This window comes from Eretmochelys imbricata, chromosome 3 (genome assembly GCF_965152235.1).
Source record: "Eretmochelys imbricata isolate rEreImb1 chromosome 3, rEreImb1.hap1, whole genome shotgun sequence".
NCBI classification, from domain to species: Eukaryota; Metazoa; Chordata; order Testudines; family Cheloniidae; genus Eretmochelys; species Eretmochelys imbricata.
The window spans coordinates 105,808,797-105,834,712 of record NC_135574.1 but is presented as its reverse complement, the minus strand read 5'-3'; the positions used below and the strand labels follow the sequence as shown (position 1 = coordinate 105,834,712).

Sequence of the window (25,916 nt, the reverse complement as noted above, 5' to 3'; positions counted from 1 at the left end):
AGGAATCAGAGCGGCAGCACTGTTTTCATGAAGCAGAGACATAAGTACTCTAATTTATATCGTACTCTGACAACTTGTTTGATCTGCGTCTGTTTTCCCACTGTATTGTTTCTGAGAGATAGAACAGACGACTGGATTGCAGGCTCACTCCTGGAAAATTACGTCAGGGAGAAGAGTGGGACTGCAGTTTTGGATGCTGAGTGGAGACGGAAGAAAGCATGCACTTTGGTACTGTACTTGTACCCAATACTAATATGCTTTTCTGAAACTCTTGCAAGGTGCCACTTGCTGTTGTTTTTCTCCCTTTTGTTTTATTTGGCAGCTTACAAAGTGCTGTTGGCAAAGCAGCCTCAGGAGAATTGCATTGGCATGGTGACCCAGCTCCGTACTGCTGCTGGTTTAAATGCAGCAAGTGTTTTGACTGCATGAGTTGGAAGAAACCTGGACAGATCTTGTATTTCAAGATTAGCGTTTCAACAACCAACGTGAGGGGGACAGGAGCAACTCCAGAAAGGTCTTCTCTGAAGTTGAGTACTATAGTTGCCTTTAAAGAAAATGAAAAAGGAATGCACCTCAAGGTCTTTCAGACTCAAACAAAATTCAGGTTCCCTCTCGCGTGCTGTGAGCTGGATAAATTTCTCCTCCTTGTCTAGGCAGACAAAAAGATTGTTTCGCAGTGATGGTGAGCTCACGTCAATATGTAGGCAGGTAGAAGAGGACGATGAGAACTGGACCTACAGAACTCAACACAGAAAAGGTGACCCAGTTTTTGTCCACATTGAATTATGTCCTTGCTTATGTACCATTTCTCCATTAGTTTTTTTCTCCTTCCTGTTGTCTCTCAAAGCTCCTTTTCTTTGACACTTGGGTTCTTGTGAGTAGTGATGCCCACTGGTGCTGTTAAGCCTAGTCTCTTACTAGGGATGATCTCTCCCTTTGGGTCCTACCCTGCTATTTTTAGCGAGCTTGCTTGATCAAAGCTAGCCTAGCTATGCCTACATGTGCTGCAGTTGCACTTTCCAGTTGCAGTGTAGACATACCCCAAGAGGAGTCAGTGTGACTCTCCCAATGCTGTGTTTGAATAAGCAGGGCAGAACTGTCCTGATCTTAGCATGATCTTGTAGCAATGTCCTTGGTGTGGTCACATCATTTCTAGGGGAATTTATAGAAATCCAAGTGGAAAAAACCATGAACTTCCTTGATTGGGAATGTAACATTTATTTCCATGGTGTGTTAAGTAGATTTTGTTTACGTACATTTACATTTCAGTAGTACATGGGGGCAAGGCTTGTGACTGGACCTCAATAGTGATCGCTGGTTTGACTGATGTTGAAAGGACTGTATTTATTTATTTATTTATTTATTGCTACAGTAGCAGTGCCCAATTATGGCATCACTGTTTCTCTAACAGGCTGGTAGTGTTTTCCTGACACGCTCAATATGTTAACAGGTGATAGTCGTGCTGGAAAATGGTAAGCATGTTTTGTACACACTCTCGCAGGTGGCTCTTAACTCCACTCGAATAAAAGGGAGGTGGGAATCTGAGAGAGAGAGAGTATGTGGGGTGTTAACTGCGCAGTCCACTGAGATGAAGCCCAGGAATCGTCAAGCCTTGAGTGTTCCTTTTGTGAATAAATCTAAACCCCAGCAAGGAGTTAAAATATTACTTGTGCAAACTGTTTGTAGCAGAATGTGGAAGCCACCTGTTCACAGATGTATCTACTAACGACATAGCAGAGTGAATTTCAGAACTCTGTCTCCGTACCTCTGTTGACAGGCTGAACTATTGTTGTCAGTGCATTTGTCATTGACTGGTATACAGATAAGATTACTTGATAAACGGGTTGAATCGCCATTTCTCTGTTGCTGCTGGAAAATGGCCAACACTGATTTGTTCATGGAAAACCTAAGGTGACTGATTTAAGCTGTAAGGTGACTTCTGTAAGAGCAGGCAGGCACTTGAAGGACACTTGCACTTCAAAGTGAATTTTCCCTTTCTTTTTGGCAGCAGTAGTGTGTGTTCAACCAGAACATGAGTTTGACTTACTCCAAGTCAGAAATAAATATGGTTTTAGTAAGTGGTTTGGATGTAACGTCCCAAGCAAGAACACTAAAAAGGGTGTATACAATTGTGCTGTGGTACCAAGAAGGCGGACCTGGATGTTGATTTGTTCTTTTGAAGGCTGCTGAGTAACCATTTAAATGCTGTAAAACTGCTTCAGAAGGATCTTCATTTTGCAGTTGGCTCCTAATTTTTATTTTTTAGTTGTTGACAAGTTTGTGTCATACAGTGATGGCTGCTGCGCTCAAGTTGGTTCGATTACATTTTGGGATGGTTTATATTGTTGGTCACAAAATTCAATGTACACTGTTCATTATTACATTAAACTCTCTTGCACCAGCCGGAAATTCTTTCCCAAGTGTTCAGATGGCATGGCTGTGATGGGAAAGGAAAAGATTCTAGTGGACTAACATAGTGTATTAATTTTGCTGGGAGCATTATTGTACACTTGATTTATTGAAAATAAAGAAGTCCATTGTACAGAATACAGTGGGCGGGGAGGATTCCTTCTGAAATTGGTCAGCAAGCAATAAAAGCTTGCAGCCTTTGTCATAGGGGAGATTACAGTATGTGGGTTTGGAGTGGGAAACAGAGGAGGGATAGGTTATGCAGTGCTAACATGCCCTACAGCTTCTCCTACAGGGAGGGAAGGCTCAAATTTGGTTTAATAATCTGTAATATTAGTTTGCCTAATGGATATCTGTTCAGATCATGACTTGCTCTACACCATTTGGTCTGATTGACAGTCTGCTGAGCAAAGGCCTAAAGACTGAAATTATATGCTGCTGCAGGTCAGGACTGAGGTGCATTTTGCCTGAGTTGGGGGTTAAGAGGAGTTTGTACTCTGTCTGCTACAAACATTCTACCCAGTGCTGTCAGTCATGCACAGTCATGAGAATAACCCACCACCATGGTATGAATATTGATGCCTGACTTTGGCTTGCTTGCTTGTTTTGAAAGATAAAAATGTGATCAGATGCTCATGTTCTCAAACTAGTGCGCTCCATTGGCCCAGCACATTACGTGTTGCCATCCTTTGTAGCAATAAACCTGAGGGTGGGCATCAGTGTCTGTCTTAAGTGTCAGATGTCATGATTGTGGCACTAAGTTATAAGATGACTTCAGAGAAAAGCAAAATTGTAGATAAGCAAAAGGAGGGACTTAAAATGCAATGTCTGACTCACTCTGTTAAGGATGTCCTGATTTTTAATTGAAATTGTACGTACATAAACAAAAGGCTTCAGTGTTGTCAGGATAATTCTTCACCCACCTCTCCTGCTTAGACAAAATGACCTTGTACATCAGTTCCTAGGACCTCCCTCCCCCTTCCTCTTTACCTAACTGTATACAAAGGTAGAAGTGTTAACAGTGAAAGGCCTGGTGTAAACGGGCAAAGGGTCTTTATTTAGTCTCTTCTTCAGAGCTGTAACTCTTTCCCGTCTTTTGCCTCTTTATTGTGCTGCCCAGCTCTTGTTGCATTCCCATACCAGTGCCAGATGACGTGCAAAAGGCAACATGTTGCTGACTCTCCACCAGCTAACTGACCAACTCCACTCATCTAGGAGCAGCAATTCTGAAACTGCATTAATAGGCGGCAGTGGGATTGCTAGGTTTACTATTTTTGTTTCTATTTATTTAAAATTAATATACTAACTTGGGGGAAATCTTGAGGTTCTTATTCAGGTAAATTCACTTACATTGAAGTCAGTTGATCCAGGATTTGGTTTATATCAAAAAGCAATTCTAATGATGTTTCAATATTCAATATGAATAGCCGCATAGGATGCCTCTGTATTTTGGTACATGTAGCACCAATGTGTCTGCTTTATCAGATGGCAAATCTGTTACTAAACAGACCTTAAAAATGATTAATGAAATACTTGCTTTGCTGTTCGAAATTGCTGTGCCTCACTGCAATATGCCTTTTCCTCAGTAATTATCTCAAGGAGTTCTGACATCTCAGAACAAACTTTTATCACCATATTTCTCCTCATTTACAGGAATCTGAAATTTAGTTTTGATGTTCATTATCTGAGTTTGTCTTAAGTGAGAGAGGAAATGGGAGTAGGTGAATGTGTCATATCCCCACTTCTCATCACTCCTAGATGAAAACAAAAGAAAAAAATGGCTTATATTCTTTATTATTATTTGTATAGCAGTAACATGTAGCTGCCCCAATCTTCTGCTCCTTCCACCATCATGGAAGATAAATCAGAGAATGGAAACAGAGACTTTTAGTCAAGAATTGGATAGTGACTGATTCTTTCTGGGCTTGATCCTGTAAGTATTGAACATTCTGCCCCGGATCAAGGAAAGTACTTGACATGCTTAACTTTAAGCACATGAGCATTGAAGGCTTTTCAAGGGCTTAGGTGCTTTGTTGGCTTGGGGCACGAGTACTCAGCATCTCAGGATCAAGTCCCTTTGTAAAACGGTGTTGGAATTTTTACCCATCAGACATTGTACATTGTATAAATAATGGCAGGAAATTAAGATATCAGAATACACAGGTAATAAGTAGGGCTGTCAAGCAATTAAAAAAATTAATTGTGCAATTATCACATTGTTAAACTATAACAGAATACCATTTAAATATTTTTGGATGTTTTGTACGTTTTCAAATATATTGATTTCAGTTACAACACAGAATACAACACCGTGCTCACTTTATTTTTTATTACAAATATTTATGTTGTAAAAAAACAAAATAAATAGTATTTTTCAGTTCACCTCAAAGTAGTACTGTAGTGCAATCTCTTTATTATGAAAGTTGAACTTACAAATGTAGAATTATGTACAAAAAACTGCATTCAAAAATAAAATAATGTAAAACTTTAGAACCTACAAGTCCACTCAGTCCTACTTCTTGCTCAGCCAGTCACTCAGGCATACAAGTTTGTTTACATTTTCAGGAGATAATTCTGCCCGCTTCTTGTTTACAATGTCACCTGAAAGTGAGAACAGGCATTCGCATGGCACTGTTGTAGCTGGCGTCGCAAGATATTTACATGCCAGGCTTGTTAAAGATTCGTATGTCCCTTCATGCTTCAACCACCATTCCAGAGGACGTGCATCCATGCTGATGATGGGTTCTGCTCAATAATGATCCAGAGCAGTGCAGACCAATGCATGTTCACTTTCATCATCTGAGTAAGATGCCACCAGCAGAAGGTTGATTTCTTTTTTGGGGGTGGTTTTGGTTCTATAGTTTTCGCATCGGGGTGGTGTTCTTTTATGACTCCTGAAAGCATGTTCCACACCTCGTCCCTCTCAGATTTTGGAAGGCACTTCAGATTCTTAAACCTTGGGCTGAGTGCTGTAGCTATCTTTAGAAATCTCACATTGGTACCTTCTTTGCATTTTGTCAAATCTGCAGTGCAAATGTTCTTAAAATGAACAACATGTGCTGGGCCATCATCCGAGACTGGTATAACATGAAATACATTACAGAGTGTGGGTAAAACAGAGCATACTATTCTCCCCCACCAAGGAGTTCAGTCAAAATTTAATTAATGCATTGTTTTTTTTAACAAGCATCACATGGAAGCATGTCCTCTGAAATGGTGGCTGAAGCATGGAGGGGCATATGAAAGTTTAGCATATCTGGCAAGTAAATACCTTGCAATGTCGACTACAAAAGTGCCATGCGAATGCTTGTTCTCAATTTCAGGTGATATTATAAATAAGCCAGCAGCATTATCTCCCGTAAATGTAAACAAACTTGTTTGTCTTAGCGATTGGCTGAATAAGAAGTAGGACTGAGTGGATTTGTAGGCTCTAAAGTTTTACATTGTTTTGTTTTTGAATACAGTTATGTAACAAAAAAACCCCCTACATTTGTAAGTTGTACTTTCACGATAAAGAGATTGCATTAGGGTGCTTGTATGAGGTGAATTGAAAAATACTATTTCTTTTGTTTGTCATTTTTACAGTGCAAATATTTGTAATAAAAATAATATAATACAACACTTTGTATTCTGTGGTGTAATAGAAATCAATATATTTGAAAATGTAGAAAAACATCCAAAAATAACTAATAAATTTCAGTTGGTATTCATTCTATTGTTTAACAGTGTGATTTAAAACTGCGATTCATTGGGATTAATTTTTTTGAGTTAATCACGTGAGTTAAATGCGATTAATCGACAGCCGCAATAATAAGGCATATGCAAAAATCTGGTCAGAAAGCCAGAGTAGGCTAAGGGCTTGTATAAATGGTGCATTAGTCTGCCCCAGATCTAGCATGCACCAGCATGTCGCATCGTGTCTGGCCTGTGTGGACTCTACGGGCGTGCACCAGAAGTGCCCTAGTATGTGTTGACATAGTACTGTTTGAAATGGAACTACATTAATGTGTACTAGGCAACTTTCAGTGCATGACAGCAGGGTCCACGTGGGCCAGGTACGTACTAGAATTATCACCTCTCTGATGTCCACTAATGCACCATGTAGACAAGCCCTTAGTCACATAGCATCCTGCTCTCTTTATTTTTCACTCCTCACACAGTTCGTGTTCCATTTTTCTCTTGCTTAGTTTTTCTTTATCACTTCCCATTACATACATTCCTGAAACCTGTTCAAGGGGAAAACTGTAAGCAATCATGGCTAGAATCAATAAGAATTTAGTCAACACATTAAAGATTAACAGATTGAACTGGAATTGGTTTATGTGGCCATGCATCAATATCATATCAGGTTTTCAATAAATAAGTATTGATGCATCTCTACTAATGGGTGTAGATGATAACAAGATGCTGTGACCTCAGTCTGCGTGGGCTGGAGCAGATCATTTAAAAGGCAGACCATCTATTTGGACATACAACTGCTTTGTTGTAATCTTGATTAACAAAGAGATTTAGGTTATTTTGTTAACTCTGATCTTACAATTTTGGGCATTAAGTATCTTATACACATCCCATTCAACTGTCTATTAAAATGGACATGTGTGAGAGACCTTCAATTGTGCACGCAAGGATGTCACTGCTAAAAAGGGAGTTGGGAGACGACTGGCTGAATTTTTTTATAAGCTGTCCCCATAATTTAAACTTCTTTCCTTGAGATGAGGTGAAACCCATCAGGTTTTTACAAGCCTTTGTGTCTGTTTTTTAATGCAATGGTACATGTTGGTGCAGTGACCCTGTTTTTGAAGTGTATGCTGGCGATTTCAGTATCTCTTGATAATGGTGAGACTTAAAAAATGCACATCTTGGCTGAGGACTATATTCACTGTCCTTTGAGATCATCTGTCTAATCTGTCTTGTCTATTCTATTTGAGGTTTTTCTGTAGTACCCATCACCACACTCAGGGCTAGATTTAGGGGCAGGCAACCCAGGCGACTGCCTGGGGTTCCGGGTTTGGGGCACTCTGGGCTTGGGGTGCTGTTTTTCATTGACATCCATCACATTTTGCAGAGCTGAAGGATACTTTTTCTAATGTGTGGATAGCTTTGAGGATTCTGTTGATGCTGCTGGTCACAGTCGCGAGTGGTGAGCTCAGTTTTCAAAGCTCAGGCTCGTTAAAAAATGTCTTCAGTTGATGATGCCCGATAAGAGACTGCCATCTCTTGCTATTTTATCCCTTGAAAAATGCCATTGGTCAGTCTTTGGATCTCTCTCTGATGCTGTGCTTCAGTTCATGAGGACAAAGGCAAGAAAAGCGGCCTTCTGAGCTGAAGGACCAGTGTTTACGTTCTAAGGCTGTCACGACTGTAACACTATTTAATATGGCTCCACCCAGAGTTGGTGCACAATTCAATTTTTTGATGTTTGTACATTTCAGTTATTCTTAAAATTAAAAGGTTTCTACATCTTGGAAGAAACAATTTTTTTTATTTGTTATATATGGCATGAATAAATACAGATTTACAGATCTTAGCGTGCAAATGTATTGTCTTGCATGACAGGGATAAATCATGCATGCAAATCGTGCATCAAAGCCATGAAATGGGCGACAAATGCAATAAAAAATAAGGTATTCAAAAGTTTAACAAATGGGGGGCGCCAAAGATGCTCCTTGCTTGGGGTGCCATTTTGTGTAGGGCTGGCCCTGACCGCACTTCTGACCGCTGAACTGATAAATTAGGAAATGATTTTCTTCCCGCAAATAATTCCTTGTCACTTTTCAAATATCCAGGAAAGGTTTGAGTTTAAGATAAGCGATGAATAGTTTGGATGCTTCTCTGGATTTATGGATACCTCACCACAGAGCCTCGCAATTCCACATCCCCAAACAATCCTTCTTAAACCGTTTGTAGGCTGAGGCCTTTAGTAGTCTGTGTGAAGCTCATTGGCCTGGTACTGCCTGCTAATGTTAATGAAAGAGGACAGAGCTAGCTGTTTCTTCCTCTAGCATCTTCAGGGTGGTTTTTTCGCTTTTTGGAGAGTTCCAGGCTTCTTTCTTCTAGGTTCTGAGAGATTTAGGTCTTCTCCATTTTTGTGTTTTTCCCCAATGTCCACATCTGCCAGTCTCCCTCCACCACCTCCATTACTCCATGTCTACATTCTCTCACCCCTCTTTGGTTTCCTACTTCCCCTAGGTGTTGTATACAATTAAATGGATTTTTAATTGAGAGAATTGTACCGTAGTCCTGCACAAGTTAACTCTTGCTGGAAGTTTGGAATGGGGCCAATAGCTTGCATCAGACTTTGTTGGTTTTCAAACAATTTGTGTTGTTACTGCTAGCCTTTAGCTTGTTTGCTCCTCCATCTTAATGGTTTACTTTTTTGTTATTCTCTAAGGGACGGTAGATAATAGTTTGTTTATGGTCTGTGTTGGTGTTTTTATTGGAGAGGGTGGTTATTTCTTAGGTGTTGGCTCTAAACAGCTAAGTTTCAAATTTTTTAAAGAAGCTGGGGAACTGTCAAGGACGTATTTGACATTATATTCTATATTCTTCCTTTCTCCTTTCAATAAAACAAACCTGAGAAGCTATAATGCAGATACTTTTGACCTCTGAATAAAGCTTAAAGGAGCAGCTGCAGCAAATAGAAAAATACTATATTTTGTGACTATTCTCCAGGCCTTTATGTGGACGTGCAATAGCAGCACTCTAAGGTTGCATCCCACTTATGCATTTGGGACTTTTCAAAACGTCTTTGTAGCTAGGGTGTCCAGATGGCAGGAATAAAATATTGGGACACGGTGGGCAGGGGAAGGGGGAAGCTAGAGGCTCACTGCCCCCATTGGAGCCATGGGGGAGGAGGGCGCATGGCTCTGGCCGCGAAGGGACCCAGAGGGAGATGTTGCCACTTCCAGGGAGCTGCGCAGAACCGGGTAGGGAGCCTACCAGCCCCATGCCAACTTGACGCCGGCAACCTTATAATATCGGGAGAAATGGCGTCCTGATTGTATGTAGGCCGAGACACAGGACAAAGAGTTAAATATCGGGACAGTACATCTGGTCACCCTATTTGTAGCTCAGACCATTGCTGCTGCTTCAAAAAAAAAGTGATGGTGGAAAACACTGCTAGAGTTGTCTGAATTTTCAAAGGCACTGTGTGCAATAGGAAGTGTTCCCTCAGCATTGCTCCACATCTGCCCCTCATACCCTCTTCTCTCCTACCCTGTCCCTTCCCATTTTCTTTCTGTTTAGCTTATTCCCTTCTAATTATACCCACCTTCGGGGAGAAGGGAGGCAGGGAGAAAATAAATTGTGGAACTAACCTGATGTTTGCTGCCGTAACATTTGTTCACAGTGCTTGCATGTTATATCCCTGTACCCACTATTTAGATTATAAATTCTTTGGGGTAGGAGCTATCTTTTTGTTCTATGTTTGTACCTAGCATACTGGGATCCTGGTTCATGACTGGGGCTCCTAGGTGCTGCCAAAATACAAATAATGAATAATAATAATAGTATATTAGCATTCAGAAATCGCTCTTCTGGACTTTGGGCTGGCCTGCCTTATCTTTTTTCAGATCCCTGCTGAAAACAAATAACAGCACAGATTCCTGCCATACCAAATTTATTGCAACAGCAGATAGTGAATGACTTCATCGGCAATACAAATGTCACATGCAATACAAATGTCACAACAGTTCTGTTGATTTTGCAGAAAGATAAAAGCTACTTTCACCTTAAGGTGCTACACCAAGATCTACTGGCAAACTTCTGGTGTTTTCCTGAAGCTTAAATTCTCCAGCACGAGAGGGAGACTCTTACAGCTAGGGGTGCTGGAGCAATGTGTACTGTGAGGGTGCTGAAAGCCATAGAACCAAACTGCAAATCCCGCATATGATGGAAACCACTTCAAGCCAGGGGTGTGGTAGCACCCCTAGTTCCAGTACCTATGCTAACAGCTCACAAATGGAGCTCTGAATCTGAGGTGCCTTCTGTGAAGACAAGTCTCACCTTTCCCCTTGCCATGCTGGAAGGAAGGCAGACAGAGGAGAGGACTTCTCTCTGAAGTTGTCTAAGGAGCTGAACTAGCAGCTCTATTGCTCATGCACTTGTCCTTGCTGGTGAACCTGTTTTAGTTTGTTGTCAGGAACTGATGAGCTACAGCTAGTAGTAAAGGGCAGAGGCAGGGCATTACTGGGGTGTGAGGCATAAATGAGAGGAGAACATATTAATGTGAGGACATTTTAGTGGGAGCCATTAATGGGCTGTCGTCTCCCCCCCCCCGCCCCAGCATCCCCACATATCTGCACACTGTCTCACTTGGCCTCCCCCAACGTTCCCACTCCCTCAGTCATCGAATGTGTGTCTCTCTGCTACCGGCAGTGCCATCTGAAAAACCTCTCTTGGCTTGTCACTCAGGTGGAAACCACTGGCATCTTGCTGTTTACAAGGCCAAGTCTTCAACAGAACTCTAAAACTACAGTATGTGGAATGTTGGGTTTCCGGCCAAAAATCTCAAAACTTGAAACGTTTTTTATGCCAAAGCTTTTTTTAAAATTGCAGAGTGGAAACTACTTGTGGGCTCAGGCTGTGGTGCCACAATAGCAAAGATAGTGTGGATAATTATTGTGTATGGATATAAAATGTTAAGTTGGAAATGCCACAACTATACGTTAGGTTTATATTCTTTCTCTGAGAATCTGTATCAGTTATCAGTGTTTTAAATTCCCATAAACTTGACAATTAATGACTCTTAGCATAAGTAGCAATATTAGTGCTGCTTTACAATATCATTACAAACTACAAAGTTAGTAATGCTTCTACCATCTGTGGTTGATTTAAATGCTGATGGTATCAGGTAAGTTTTCTTTAACATTCCAAAGAGAACTTCATCACGCTGGGATTTAATTTTTAGAATACTTTTATGCCTCAATATTTAACATTGTGTCAACACTTTCTTCAGAAACTCATTTTAGGGATTTACAAGTTAGCCTTCATTATTTATTTATTTTTTTTTAACCAAAGGAAGAAACTTAGTTTTCAGTATCTAAGTTTGTAAATATCAGATTTTTTTTAAAAGAAAGTCCAAATTAAATTTTAAAAGTTTAATTTATGAATTGTAGGTGTGTTTCCTAGAAATGTTGTTTCAATTTTTGTTGTTGTTAGTTTATTAAAGGAAATATTGGCGTAATTAATCCATAATATAGATCAGGGATCGGTAACCTTTCAGAAGTGGTGTGCCGAGTCTTCATTTATTCACTCTAATTTAAGGTTTCACATGCCAGTAATACATTTTAACGTTTTTAGAAGGTCTCTTTCTATAAGTCCATAATATAGAACTAAACTATTGTTGTATGTAAAGTAAATAAGGTTTGTCAAATGTTTAAGAAGCTTCATTTAAAATTCAATTAAAATCCAGAGCCCCCCGGACCGGTGGCCAGGACCCGGGCAGAGTGAGTGCCACTGAAAATCAGCTCATGTGCCACCTTTGGCATGCGCGCCATAGGTTGCCTACCCCGATATAGATTAATGTTTTTAAGCCATTTAATTTTTTAATGAAACATTCTCTAGAACATTTTTTGTACATATGTGAACTGATTTACTTTCAGCAATAAAGTAAGGATGTTTAATACACAGACTATGCTGTGCACTCTTAGAAGGAATTGTTATGGCCTGCTGGAGCAATACTCTGTGACAGATTGCACTGTTTGTAGGAAAAAGCATTATGCAAGTAGGTGTTGAGGCTTTTGCATAAGTACGTAAATACCCATTTATAAGAGCCTAAATAAGTATTTACCCAAGAGATTGGAATGGCTCCCAGGTAATGGCTTCCTACACTGTTCATAGAAGTCAGTCCTTTTTAAATAAGAAAAATAAATTGGTATATCATAAACACTGTTATATTACAAAGCTAAACCTAATAGTAGAAAAAACCCTAGGAAGTTTTAATGTGGAGTCTGATGCTATGTTCTGTCACACTCTGCCTTTTACAGATTGTCATTACTTGAGGACAAATAGCTAAAACCAGATGCATTTCAAATGCTTATGCCACAATAGTTGCCCATGCTTATGCTATGTACACCGGACCTTCACTATAGCCCGGGGTTCGGGATCCATGCGCAGTCCTGCGTTAACATGGGGGACGCTTGCCATGGATCTCAATTTAAATATTTAAATTTGGGATCCATTGCCCGTGACTGCGCTATACGTGAATCCGTGCTATAGCAACGTGGGCTATAGCAAGGGTCCAGTGTATTAATTTGACCCATAATATTTTACTCTGAATGTTAAATCTGAATGCCCTACCGTTGGTCAGTTCAGATATTTCATGTGCTTTTATTGCAAGACTAAATAGTTCTCAAACTGGGCCAATCATTGCTGTGTTCAGATATTTATTTTACATAAGACATGCAATATTTGTCACAGCGTTTGTGGACATTATGCAGCAGAATGCATTTTTAAAATGCTGCTAATATACAGTGTCAGTCATAGCTTTTCATGATAGTAAAACAGCTGGAGTTATGCAAAGCCATTAATTTTTATTTTGTGTGTGCAGATTACTGTAGTAACTTCTGCATTTTTAGAAGTAATCACCGTTTTTATGTATTGACAATTGTTTTGCCATTTCCACCAGTGAACACAGCTGTATATGGCAAAAATAAAGAGGTCTGATTTTTCTGCTCAAAATAGTGAATTTGATCCGTAAAAACAAATTATTGTTCCATAGACATTTTTGACATATCACAGATAAATCCAGATTGGGATAATTTATCTGAACATTCCAATTTAGCTTTGGAGAGTTGGATAACATGGACCTATATCCAAGCCATCCTTGTTGCTGATACTGCAAAACTATTGCCAGATATGCCTGTTTTTATCCTTTTTTCCAGCACAAATAACTTCTCATGGCAAAACTATTTTTTGCCTTGCTCTTTTGTTCCCCAAAATTTAGGGTGAGAACAAAAAATGTTTCACTCTTGAATTTGATTGTATGTTTTGTTGAAAGTTATTCTCAGAAATGAAGACTTCTCTTCAGCAGCATTAGTGACGACTCCTGTTCAAGCACTTCTTCCCACATCAGGGAAATGGTGAATGGAGAATAGAAATTTCTGTTAAAGGAAGTTTCCAAACAGGTGCTTTTATTTAAAGAAATACTGTCACTATTTCAAAAGTATGTTCATTCACAATCTCTCTGTAATCTCTTTGGGTCTAATGCTGCAAGATGCTTAGTGCCCTCATCTCCTACTTACTTAACTTTAATTTTTAACTGAAGTTTGAGTAGCTGAGCCCATCACAAAAGACATTCAGCATCTTATATAAGCAGGTCTTTGGAAGCAATTTTTGTGATGATGAAAAGTTAGTGAAAGAATCTGCTACTAATGGATGAAGAGTTGGGAATCAAAGTGCTTGTCTCATAAGTTCTGCGTGGTTTTTATTAGCTAACTCAAGTGTTTATTCATATATAGATATTTGTGAAGAAATATGAAATTTATGTGACAAGCTGAAACTTTCTGATTAGTGCTTTCCAATGGAAAAAGCCAATTCTTTCTGTCTGGCTTTACAGTAACAGAGCGTCTGTCTGTTGATTTTGTTTCTCATATTTTAGACACTTACAGTTTACTTTAATGACATACCCTGCTTTTAAATGAGATGTACAGTAACAATTGTAATATATTTTACATTCCACTGTGTGATTTATAAAGTACTTCTTATGCTGTAGTTCTAGGAAGGGTTTACATAGATCTCTTTTTTTGGAAAAAGAAGACAGACTAAAAAAACCACACACCCAACAAGTTGTGAATAGAAAGTATCTAGATTCTTAAGTGCACACACACAATGTTGTAAACAGAATTGTCCTAAATTGTGGCTGTAGGTGGTTGGCATGGTTCCAACAGCAGTGTTGTTACTATCATTTGTTTGCTTTTTGTAATAATGAGAGACTGAACATAATACTGTGGCCCTTCAATATAGGTTTTAATCCTTTAGAAATAATTTTAATTGCATTACTCATAGATAGCTCCTGAGGATAGAGTTTGCATCTTTTCCTTGTTCTTCAGATTTGTTCCTTTTCTCTATTCCTTATTTTCACTTTTCTGGTCCTTAGACTGAAAATGCTGTTTCAGCAGAGAGACAGAGTCACTGTCTTTGACACCTTAGAGACTAAGCAATTTATTTGAGCATGAGCTTTCGTGAGCTACAGCTCACTTCAGCTGTAGCTCACGAAAGCTCATGCTCAAATAAATTGCTTAGTCTCTAAGGTGCCACAAGTACTCCTTTTCTTTTTGCGAATACAGACTAACACGGCTGTTACTCTGAAACCTGTCTTTGACAGTCTACTGCTGGCTAACTTTATTTTGTAAATGGTTATGTGTATTTCAGATAGGTATCATACTGAGTTTCTGTTTGCCCCAGTGCTGTATTCTCAGTCAGGTAGACTCAGAGGTGAAAGTAAGCCGGTATGCCCCGGTACGGCGTACTGGCAAGAGCCGGTGCACCGTACTGGGGCAGCCCAGCTTCCCTAGGGGGCAATTTAAAGGGCCTGGGGCTCCCAGCAGTGGCTGGAGCGCTAAGCCCTTTAAATTGCCTCCAGAGCCCCACTGCTGGAACCCTGGGGCTGCAGGGCTCCGGTAGCTATTTAAAGGGCCTTGGGCTCCCCTTCTTCTACCACCCGGACCCTTTAAATAGCCACTGGAGCCCTGCCACCGCTACTCCAGGGCTCCGGCGGCTATTTAAAGGACCGGGGCGGTAGAAGCAGGGGAGCCGCGGGCCCTTGAAATAGCCCCCGGAGCCCTGGGGTAGTGGGGGGGCTCCAGGGGCTATTTAAGGGGCCTGGGCTCCAGCTCCCTCTGCTGCCCCGGTCCTTTAAATAGCCGCTGGAGCCCTGCCACTTCCCCAGGGCTCCGGCAGCTATTTAAAGGGATAGGGCGGTAGAAGAGGGGAGCCCTGGGCCCTTTAAATAGCCCCTGGAGCCCCGGGCTGCTGCTGCTACCCTGGGGGGGGCACTTATCTTACAGGGTGGGCTGGAGCTGGCACTGACCCCCTCAACCCCGCCCCTTCCGCCCTAGGCCCCGCCCCTTGCGCCCTAGGCCCCGCCCCTTCCGGGAGCCAGAGCTGGCTCCAGAGTATCGGTAAGTCACTCAACTTACTTTCACCCCTGGGTAGACCCTGTCACAGCTTCCACCGGCTGATAAAGTAAAACAGAATTCTGTTTTTACACCAGTGTTTGCTGACCATCTGCAGGTGGTTAGGTTACTTGATTGAGTCCCCTGTAACTAAGAAGCCTGCCTTCATCCTTGGAGGGCTTGTAGCCCAGGTATTCTGGCTGCACCATTGGGAGTGTGGATGAGCTTGAAGGTATAAATGTATTAGTTATGCAGACAAATGAAAATTTAAGGTGAAGCTAAGGTTAAGAGTACATATTGGTAACTTAAGGGTAAATAACCTTACAAGAATGTTGTAATTAGTTCTAAAGAAAACAACAGACTATCAAAAAGGCAGGAACTTCAGTCAAACCATATGCAAATTAAATCATATCAACTAAATTTACTCTCTGCTTTCTGGTTTTTGCTACAGAATCACAAAAAACAACCCCACCCCCCCACCCCAAAAAAATCTACTGTAGAAGCCTTATTGAACTCTGGTGAACCCTTCTATTTTTAGGCTGCTCATAATTCAGGAATCCATGGCTCAATTCACTTGAATTGTGGTAGACCTAACCAACCAACTTGGAGGCTAATATATCTTTATGGTTTTTTTGAGGGAAAGGAGCAAAATTGGAGTTCAAACGGGAACTCAGTTATAACCTTAACTGTGGAATGGTTACTGTCGCTGCAGGACAGAAAATCTCTTTTGTATGACTTACTGTTCTGAAACATATTAACCCCCACCCAAAAAACCCAAATAGAACAAAACCAAAAAATCCCCACAAACAAACCTGACCTTTTGAAATATATAGAATACGTGCTTGCGGTATATGGCAGAGTTAAATTATCAGCCTGGGCATAGTCTTTTGAAAACACAAGAAGATGGAATATTTTCTGTACCAGCAAAATGTAATTAGAATGTACTCTCTCGAATCTTCCCAGTATTTCTCCTACATTTGCCACAGCGGCCTCCATTTTGGCACTTTACCTCTGTGGAGCAGATGGTTTCCTCAGGCACTGCTCTCCTGATCAGCCTGTAGCATATGAGAGGGAGCGAAGAGCCGTGAATTAAGTGTACTTTCCCGTACTCTCAAAATGATGAAGATGCTGAGAACAAGAGGGCAGCTTTTGGGAGGATACTCAGAAGTTGCTGAGGCCAAATGCAATAGCGTGGTGGGAGGGAGAGTGAGTGAGGAAAGGGAACTGTATTCTGAGAAATGGGTCACTGACTTGTAAAATAAAATGGTCACAATTCTCCCAGTGCATGAGCTAAAATCATGAGAAACATTCGTTCCCTGTAATAAGGGTGTGAGGAAGTATGCCCCTCCACCAATTCCCCGTATACGTTAAACCCCCATTCCCTACACACACTATGTAGCATGTCCATTAGTCATGGTACAAGGAGCTATGCTTGCAAATTGGCAGGTCTGATTTCATTATTACTAATATAAACCTTGTTCCCCTGCTGGAAGACAACACAGCCAGTCTTGGTAATGTATTTTGCCTGATTAACTGCACCTGCTGACCATCCCCAGAGAAAAACAAAAGGTTGCACCCCCAGTGATATAAACAGCAGATCATTTCTGGTATATCCCTGCAGACTTATTCCTTCATATACACTCCTTCCCCTGCCTGTATATTTGTTGTGTAAATTCTCTTATTTTCCTAGCCCTTTTGTTTTTATTTTGGACATTGTGCTCAATGGTGGATAGGGAATGGTGGCTTTATACTATACATTCAATGAATACTAGAGTTTTATGTTGTCTTTTGAGATCTGAAATGTGCTGGTACAGAGCTGTGGTTTCCACAGCCTTCTCTGTATTGTTTCCTTGTTTTCCCCTGTTGTGGGGAAATCAGCTGAAGAACTGGGGCAGGGGTGGAGCTGAGAGAGAGCCTGAAACCCCAGAATAGCCAGTAATCTGGTGGTAAGGGATGTGGGTTATCCAGGATCAAGTACCTGGTCTGCCTGATTTGATGAAGGGACTTGAATCTGGGTTTCCCACATCCTAGGTGAGTGCCCCAACCACAAGGCTATTGTCTCTCTGTCCGGGCACTCCCAGACTGCTGTAAGGGAACTGACTGCTGGATCCTGTGTCTTTTAAGCCTCTGTAGTCTGAACAGAGTCCAGGCTCTTCCCCTGTGTTGGGGTCTCTAGGCATCCTCTTAGGGTGCAGATCCTCTAGCACCCCCTCCTGAGAGCTTAGACCCCACAGTCCAGAACTACCTGCTCCCTAGTCCAGTGCTGATCACTCAGGTGCTCCCACACCTTAAACACAACCTCTCCCAGAGTTCCAGCTTTGGGTGCATTCTGGGTCCTCCAGTTAACTCTTTAAGGGCATGGGCTACGGGTAATTCATAGCACATGCAAACAGAGTTTGCACATGATCCTAACACCATTGTTCTTTATTTAACAGCATGAAAGATACACAGATCTGTATAAAATAATAAACCTACATGCATCCCTGCCTCAGTTTCCTCACAACTTCTGAACATTCTTTGGACCAGGGTCAGAATCCTCTGTGGCACAAGGGGGTGGTCAGGATCTTCTTCTGCAGTGCATGGCTTGTCTTCCCAGCCGTTGACTTCTCTCTCTCTCTCTCCCCCAAGTCAGCTTGCTTTGACGTCAGTTGGTCCTGCAGCTAACCTGGCCCCTCTGCTATGAAACATGCCAGTCCCTTCCCCTCTCCTACCCAGAACTTCCTCTGTGGCTCTGAGTTTTCCCCGACCCACCCAGCCTCAGTAGTTTTTAAAGGCGAGCATCAAAACCTTGGTGTTTTTGTCCTGCCTTTTTGGATTTTCCACTCTCCAAACAGCAGCTATTACAGGCAAGCTGGAGAAAACTGGTGGTTCTGGCTTCAGCTGATAGGTGAAAATATAGATCTATATCCATATCTATATATATATCTATCCATCCCTTCATTTTCAGTTTTTATTTAATATTTCCCATGAATTTATCTGTGTTTATTACCACAAAACAGGTGAAAATCAGTGCAAAAAACTATTAATAATTTTTCTGGGTAAATAGGGTTTATTCTGGTGGATGGAAAGACGGGCAAAAAGTATTCAATAGATTATTGCTTTGAATTCTGTTCATCAGTATGGTTTGCTGCAGAACTGAAAACAACCTCTGAGTTTAAGAAAATAATATATCTCTAATCCCCAAATAAAACTTTTCATTCGAATAAACAGTTTACTGTTGTACATTTAGGTCTATTAGCCTATAAATATTTACATTTAATAATTGGGTCACACCATTTGCAGCACATATACTCAACTCCATTCTTTTCTCTTATTTTTTTTAAACTTTCAAATACTTCCTTGTGTTCTGAAATGTATTCTGATACAGATTTTTGTTTTCTTCCCATTTTAGTGTATTAGATCTTTAAACCAATAGTTGCTAACAGCTTGAAATGTGTATGTGGTGAGCGTGAGATTCATCAATACATTCAGATGCACACGCACTTCAGAGCTTGTGTGCATGCCTGTTTGTTTATTGTGTGTATCTTTTAGACTAATACATAGCCTTACTTCAACAGGCATCTTTGCATATACATACAGGCTAATGTATTATCATAATACATATATCTCATGTAAGGTATTGTATATTCCTAATAAAACAACTAAATTTGTGTATTTGAATGATCCAAAAGTAGGGTGAAAATCAGAAAAAAATGAATAATACCTCTTGTAAAACCTGGGAATTTTTCCATAAAAATCGATTTTAACTGAAAACGAAGGGGCTTATATATTTTACCAGTGCTGCTGATGTAAAGTCAGGACTTGAGTCACATTTAATAATAGTGCTATGCACTTACATAGCACTTCTCATCCAAAGATCTCCAACTGCTTTAGATAACCTTAATTCAGCCATACCACTCTACCCCGTAGGATAAGTATTACTAGGCCCGTTTTACAGATGTGTGAAAATGAGGCCCAGAGGAGTCAAGTGGCTTGCCAAACGTGACACAGACAGATTCAGTAGTAGAGCAGGAAATGAAACAGTAAATATGATTCCCAGTTGCCTGCTCTTACAGAGGGGCAGCTATCTCCTTTTGTTCAGCAGGTGGCAACACAACTTAGTTTGACTCCTTCCATCTGGCCTTCTCTGGCTAATTTAGATGTCCAGCATATCCTGTAGTTTGTAGTGCTGATAAGAAACACAGATAAGTTTCTAGGCAGACTTCATTTTGCTTCGGTCTATGAGAAGGGCAACAAATGTATCAGACTAGTCGGTCGTGTCAAAATGGAAATAGAAAACCCCCTTCACCTCCCGTTTAAGCATAGGCACTCCGCACACTGAAGGCTGGGTTTCAGTTGAGTTATTTCTTATTCTATGGGTTGTCAATCTGGAGAGTCACACAGGTACAGGATGGTTATAACCTTTTTTTATGGGTAGATAGGAGTGTGTTGGGTGGGAGGAGGATGGCAGGGGAATTGAAACTAATTACAAAAGTCTGTAAAAGTTGAGAATCACTGCCTTATTCCACTCCACACACGGTAAGGGGCTAACTTGTTTTCATATCTCAATGAGGACAAGGCCTACGCAGAAAGGTTTTGTTTTGAACTTTTAAGGAGTTTTGTGGGGTTTGCGTCCCATGGTTCCATGTCATTAGAGAGCTACATGGCTAATACCCTGTACAATGCTCAAAAATATTGTGGTTAATTGTTTCTGGACTGCAGAGTTGAACATTAATTGCCATAGGAAAGCTATGTCTCAATAATTGGGTATCATCTTCTGATGCTCTCATTCATTTGTCCTCTTTAGTCCAGAAGGGAAACAAGTTTTTTGTTTTTGTTTTGTATGTTTTTTTTCAGTGTGACATTTACTAAAAAATAATTGCAGTGTGTGTCCACCATGCATATTAATGTGCATCTCAGGGAAGCTACCGGTTCTTTTTGAACCACAGATGGCCTGACTATGTTAAATCCTAGTTATTAGAATGTGTGCTGTTTGGTATTTCTTCTTAAATGTAAACAAAGTAACCTGATCCTGCCAGGCACACTTCCCTTTTCATGCACCTGGCCCTTTTAAGTGTGATTTGCCTTCTAGACAGTAAATAAAATGGAAGCAGAATAATTCCATGTTTTTCCTGCCTTACTTGATCCTGACATCCCTATTTTCCTTTTTTACACCATTATTATCAGCACTATTGTTGTTGTAGTTTCGTTTTACTATAGTGAAATACTGAGTTACCCTGAAATAGGAACCCATTGATTTCTGATGCAAAGTACTATTTAAGTGGAAGTAAATGTGATGAAGGTTTTTGTCTCTGAGAACAGGTGGTCCTCTTCTTAGCGTTTTGCAACATGCCTGAGGTGGCACGTGACCAGGATTCATCACTAAGTTTAAGATTTAGTCATGGGTAGTTTTAGTAAAAGTCATGGACAGGCCATGGGCAATAAACACAAATTCACAGCCTGTGACCTGTCCATGACTTTTACTATAAATACCCCTGACTAAATCTTAGCTGCTCTGGGGGGGCCTCGGGGACTGCTGCTCCGACAGCCTCTGGAGTGGCTCCCAGGCTGCCTGAGCAGCAGCGGTCCTGGGAGTCACTCGAGCAGCAGCCGGTGTGGCAAGCCCCAGGGCCGCACTGTTGCTGATGCTGCGGAAGTCCAGGAGATCCTGGAAAGTCACGGAATCCATGACAGACCGCGCGTGACCTCACAGCCTTATTCATCACTGAATTTGGTCCACTGGTTGGTTCTTTAGCTTCTCCGGCTTGGAGTAAAGTTGTAAGCATCACTAATACAGTTCAGTTTTGTCAATTAACCAGGTGTAATTTGATACTGAAGTTCTTGCCAAGCAATAATTTTAAATTAAAAAAAAGTTTCTTACAGCAGTGTCTTGATAATCTTTTGTTTTTCTGCACCACTTCCGTTATGGTGATTTCTTACCTAAAGAAAACAAAACACATTTCTCCCTCCACCTCTTTGTTTCCCCCTACCCGTCATCAGAAACCCTTCATTAACTATTTTAGTATAGTGTCCTCTTTGTCCTCATGGTAAATCCTTTGTCTTTTGTCCTTCCTCTTTGTACCACTTCTGTGGCTAAGGAATTCCTGAACACATTTGGAAAAGTTGGTAATAGATTCCTTCCTTGACATTCAGCAAGTCATAGAAGATTTTGCCCTTTGTGGCCCCCTTAACAAGTCAAACAAAAGATAACCTTAAATACTTGACAATTCTGGGTTGCAATAAACTCAGTCTCCATAGTATTAGTTCTTAATTTCTTTCCAATAATAGCAAAGTGAGATCTGTGCAAATGCACCTACTGCAGAGATGTAAATAACTTTGAAAAATTAATATTAATTTAGGATTCTGCTTTTGGTGAGCTTCAGTTAAATAAATGATTGAGATTTGGCATCTGATTTCAGATTAAATGTTTAGTGTATATAATTGGGTGCTACTTACAGGTGAGATGGTGCTTTAGGGTAATTTTCAGAAAAGACTAGATGCATTGAGAAACCAATTTCAACTTTAGAGTGTTGCCACAAGTGTTTTAAGCATTTAAAAATTTTTATGTCTATTAATTTAAATGTTCACAGTTGTGGGAAATTATGTGGGGGAAGACAATAGTTATTTAATGACAATAGATGTTGAGATTCAAAATGTTAGTTTTATAAATACTGTCAACATCATATATAAAAATTTGTAAAGTAAATGTATTTCCATCAAACTCAAACACCATTTTTCTTTGCCTACCTGTAAATTTCTGTTATCATTGATGGGAATATTTGTTTGTTGGATTGTATGTGTATGGTGAAACCAATGTTTCCTGACATTTACCAATTAAAAATCTAATCCTCCCAAACCTTCTTACAAGTAAGGCTGACACATTTCTGTTCACTAGGCTCCTGGTGACCAAGTGCACTGTGGAGGGAACACATTGGATCTTTGTGGGAGATGGTTTAAAGTGCTAGTTTAACCAGTGAAGCAATGGAGCAGTGTTAAAAATAGAGGTGACTGGATAGAACATCCTCCTATGAAAGGATATCTGAATAAGAAAAAGGGAATATAATATAAAAGCCAAAGTAGTGGCAATCTTCGTTTCATTTTTTTGGAAACAGTGGTGTACTTTTAAATATACTTTTAGAATTCAAAGGATATTGGTTACTAGATTACAATCATTTTAAGGTTGGTCAACTTTTGGTTCTGTAAAACACTGTTTTCCCTCCCAAGAAAATCCTAGAAAGTGAATGAGTTCAGATATACACAAGTAACTCCATTATGTGCTTGAACTAACTTTCATGTCTGTGAATGCTTTTTGTTGTTAGTGATTAAAAAAACAAGAATTCTTTGAAAGCGTGTTGTTTATGGCTGTGGATATTACTTTGTACATTTGTGAAATAATGAAACAGTATGATGGATGTTTTCAAAAGTTGTCTTGAAAATGATGGCCCCAGTCCTGTACTTATATATGTGAGTAGTTTCATTACACACTTGAGAAGTCCTGCTGAACTTAAAGTTCCTTATATGCATAACTGTTTGCAGGGTCTACTTTTTGGTTTACTTGTGTAGTAAATATTTAGCTATCTGAGATATTATCAGCAATCACTGTGATTCTTTACCAGGCATATTTTCAATTGGAAATGTCGTCACTTAAAAAAAATGAGTTAATTAGTTTCAATACACCTCCTCCAAGGTCCCACACCCAATTTTGTAGTTTTATAATCACATTGTTCTATTTTTTTAAATGCTATTTTTCCTCTATACTTTTGTGGAAAGAACCACACAAAACGGAAAATTGTATCTAGTGAAACTGATTAGATATAAAGTGCTATCAAAAGTGAAAAGTAAACAGAAAATATAGGGAAAATATTTTTCTCTAATATTTCAGCTACAATAAGATTGTGTTACTCGTCACAATAGTTGATGATATAATTTTAGACAGAAGTGTGATTTTTAAATGAATGGTATGACTTTAAATGTGGACTGCCTGTAGCTGACCTTTTTTCCTGTTATTGGTGAAGTGAACATTTTTGTGCTGGCATCTCTGTCTTGCTTTTCTTGATAATAGACCAGCCCAGAGAGTGACAATTCTGTTTTGCAACTTGGTAGTTCTCGTGTCTGGATGCACTTTGTAGCCCAGTAACAGCTGAAGCATGATAGAATGCAGATGTAGTAGGAATAGTCCAAATTCAGATCCTAGGCGATTTTGAATTTGACAGCTCTGATTTATGGGATTAGTAATGTATTTTTAGGAAAATGGGGCAACTTGGAACAAATGTTTCCAGAGCCAGAAGTGAGATTTTAATTGCGTTTTCTCTTTGTAATAATCTTTTAAAAAAGAAAAATGTAAAGGTCTTCTTTTCCCCCAAAATGTTCATAATGTCCTTTTTGTTTACTATTTATAATAATCCTTTGGGAAGGATGAAATTTTGGTTTTCTTAATAAACTTTTTTTCTCTGTCCTTTTTTTTTTTATTATTATAAGGGTAGCTTAACAGTTCTGGGCTGTAGATATTGATTTAAATTTTTTAATAGAACAAAATAATGGTGGAGCATTTGGTGGTTGTCATCAGGGACTTGCATGCAATGATTCCAATGACTTTGCACACAGAAAAAGAATGAAAGACACACTTTGACTTCCCAAAATCCCTTTTATTTTTAAAAAAATACCTTCATCCAAGTAAAGAATGGATAACAACCGTTGGAAAGGCAGATCCAAAAAAGAAATGTGGGCAATTTAAGAATGGTTGTTCATGGATTGCATTATCGGGCCTGCCCACTTAGCACTTCACTAGAAATAATGCCTTCATGAGGAAGAGCAGTGGCAGATAGAGTTACCTCCCATTCTTTTCCATTTCTGTGATAAAAATTGTGGAATATGTGCGTGTGCAGCATTTCATACTCATAGCTGCCAGGTTTGTGCAATTGTACCTGTGTGACATTTTATACAATTAGTTTAATGAGCCAATTTGCATTTTTGCAAGTAAATTCCATGTAACCATAAACTTCAGCACCTTGTGAGGTAGAGAACTATGACTCTCCCTTTTTTACAGATGGGGAACTAAGACATAGAGACACTGAGTGACTTGCCCAATGTGACTCAATGACAAACCCAGAGGAAGTCTGTGATGGAGCAGGGAATTGAACCAAGATCTTCCAAGTCAGGCTAGCATCCTTATCCCTGGACTAGCCTTCCTCTCATATCAGCAAAAAGAAAAGGAGGACTTATGGCACCTAAGAGACTAACCAATTTATTTGAGCAGAAGCTTTCGTGAGCTACAGCTAACTTCATCGGATGCATTCAGTGGAAAATACAGTGGGGAGATTTATATACACAGGGAACATGAAACAATGGGTGTTACTGTACACACTGTAACGAGAGTGATCAGGTAAGGTGAGCTGTTACCAGCGGGGGGGGGGGGGAACCTTTTGTAGTGATAATCAAGAACGTCTGAGGAACAGCGGGGGCGGGGATAAATATGGGGAAATAGTTTTACTTTGTGTAATGACCCATCCACTCCCAGTCTTTATTCAAGCCTAAGGTAATTGTATCCAGTTTGCAAATTAATTCCAATTCAGCAGTCTCTCATTGGAGTCTGTTTTTGAAGTTTTTCCTGCTGGTAATAGCTCACCTTACCTGATCACTCTCGTTACAGTGTGTATGATAACACTCATTGTTTCATGTTCGCTGTGTATATAAATCTCCCCACTGTATTTTCCACTGCATGCATCCGATGAAGTGAGCTGTAGCTCACGAAAGCTTATGTTCAAATAAATCTGTTAGTCTCTAAGGTGCCAAAAGTCCTCCTTTTCTTTTTGCAGATACAGACTAACACGGCTGCTACTCTGAAACGTCTCATATCAGTTTCCCTCACGTCCTCATTCACCCCATTCTACCTGTCCCAGGCCCCCCATTCAGCCTCCTTAGCTGTTGCCCACCCACTGCTGCCATTGCCTATTTTGGAGTCTCAGCCCTTGACCAGGCACACAGAGCAGGCACAACAGCACCTCTACTGGCTAGAGTTGGAAACTGCAGTCCTTTTTTACAGCCCGTCTGGATGCCAGAAGATCCAGTTGGATTGCGGGAATGCATGGAAGGGCTGCAAGTGCATGAGTGCCCTACAAGACATTAGACAGTCTTCTTAAAAAGGCTGGATTTATTTCTTCCTCTGAGACAGTGTTTTTGGCAGAAGTGTTCTCCAAGTGCATAATAAAAAGGGAGAAATCCCCCCTTTCTACTTTGTCATGTGCTATTGTGTGGCTTGGTGACCACTGAGCATACTTCAGAGAAAGCTGGAGAGGAGTGAAGAAAAGAACATCTTTCTTATTTGGATGAAGCATATGCAAGATATTCTTAGTATCTGCATTTGTTGCTCAGACTAAGTTATGAGGGATGGCTTGAACATTTAAAAAAAAATTA

General features: G+C 40.2%; 1 protein-coding gene across 1 annotated transcript in view; it reads left to right on the top strand.

Moving 5' to 3' along the window:
• Positions 1-555: 555 nt before the first annotated feature.
• NHSL1 (NHS like 1) overlaps positions 556-25,916 on the top strand; it is a 154,618-nt gene continuing 129,257 nt past the window's right edge. Inside the window, exon 1 of the mRNA XM_077813114.1 lies at positions 556-757. Within this exon, the coding sequence (XP_077669240.1) occupies positions 556-757 (202 nt within the window). The remainder of the gene's footprint in view (positions 758-25,916) is intronic.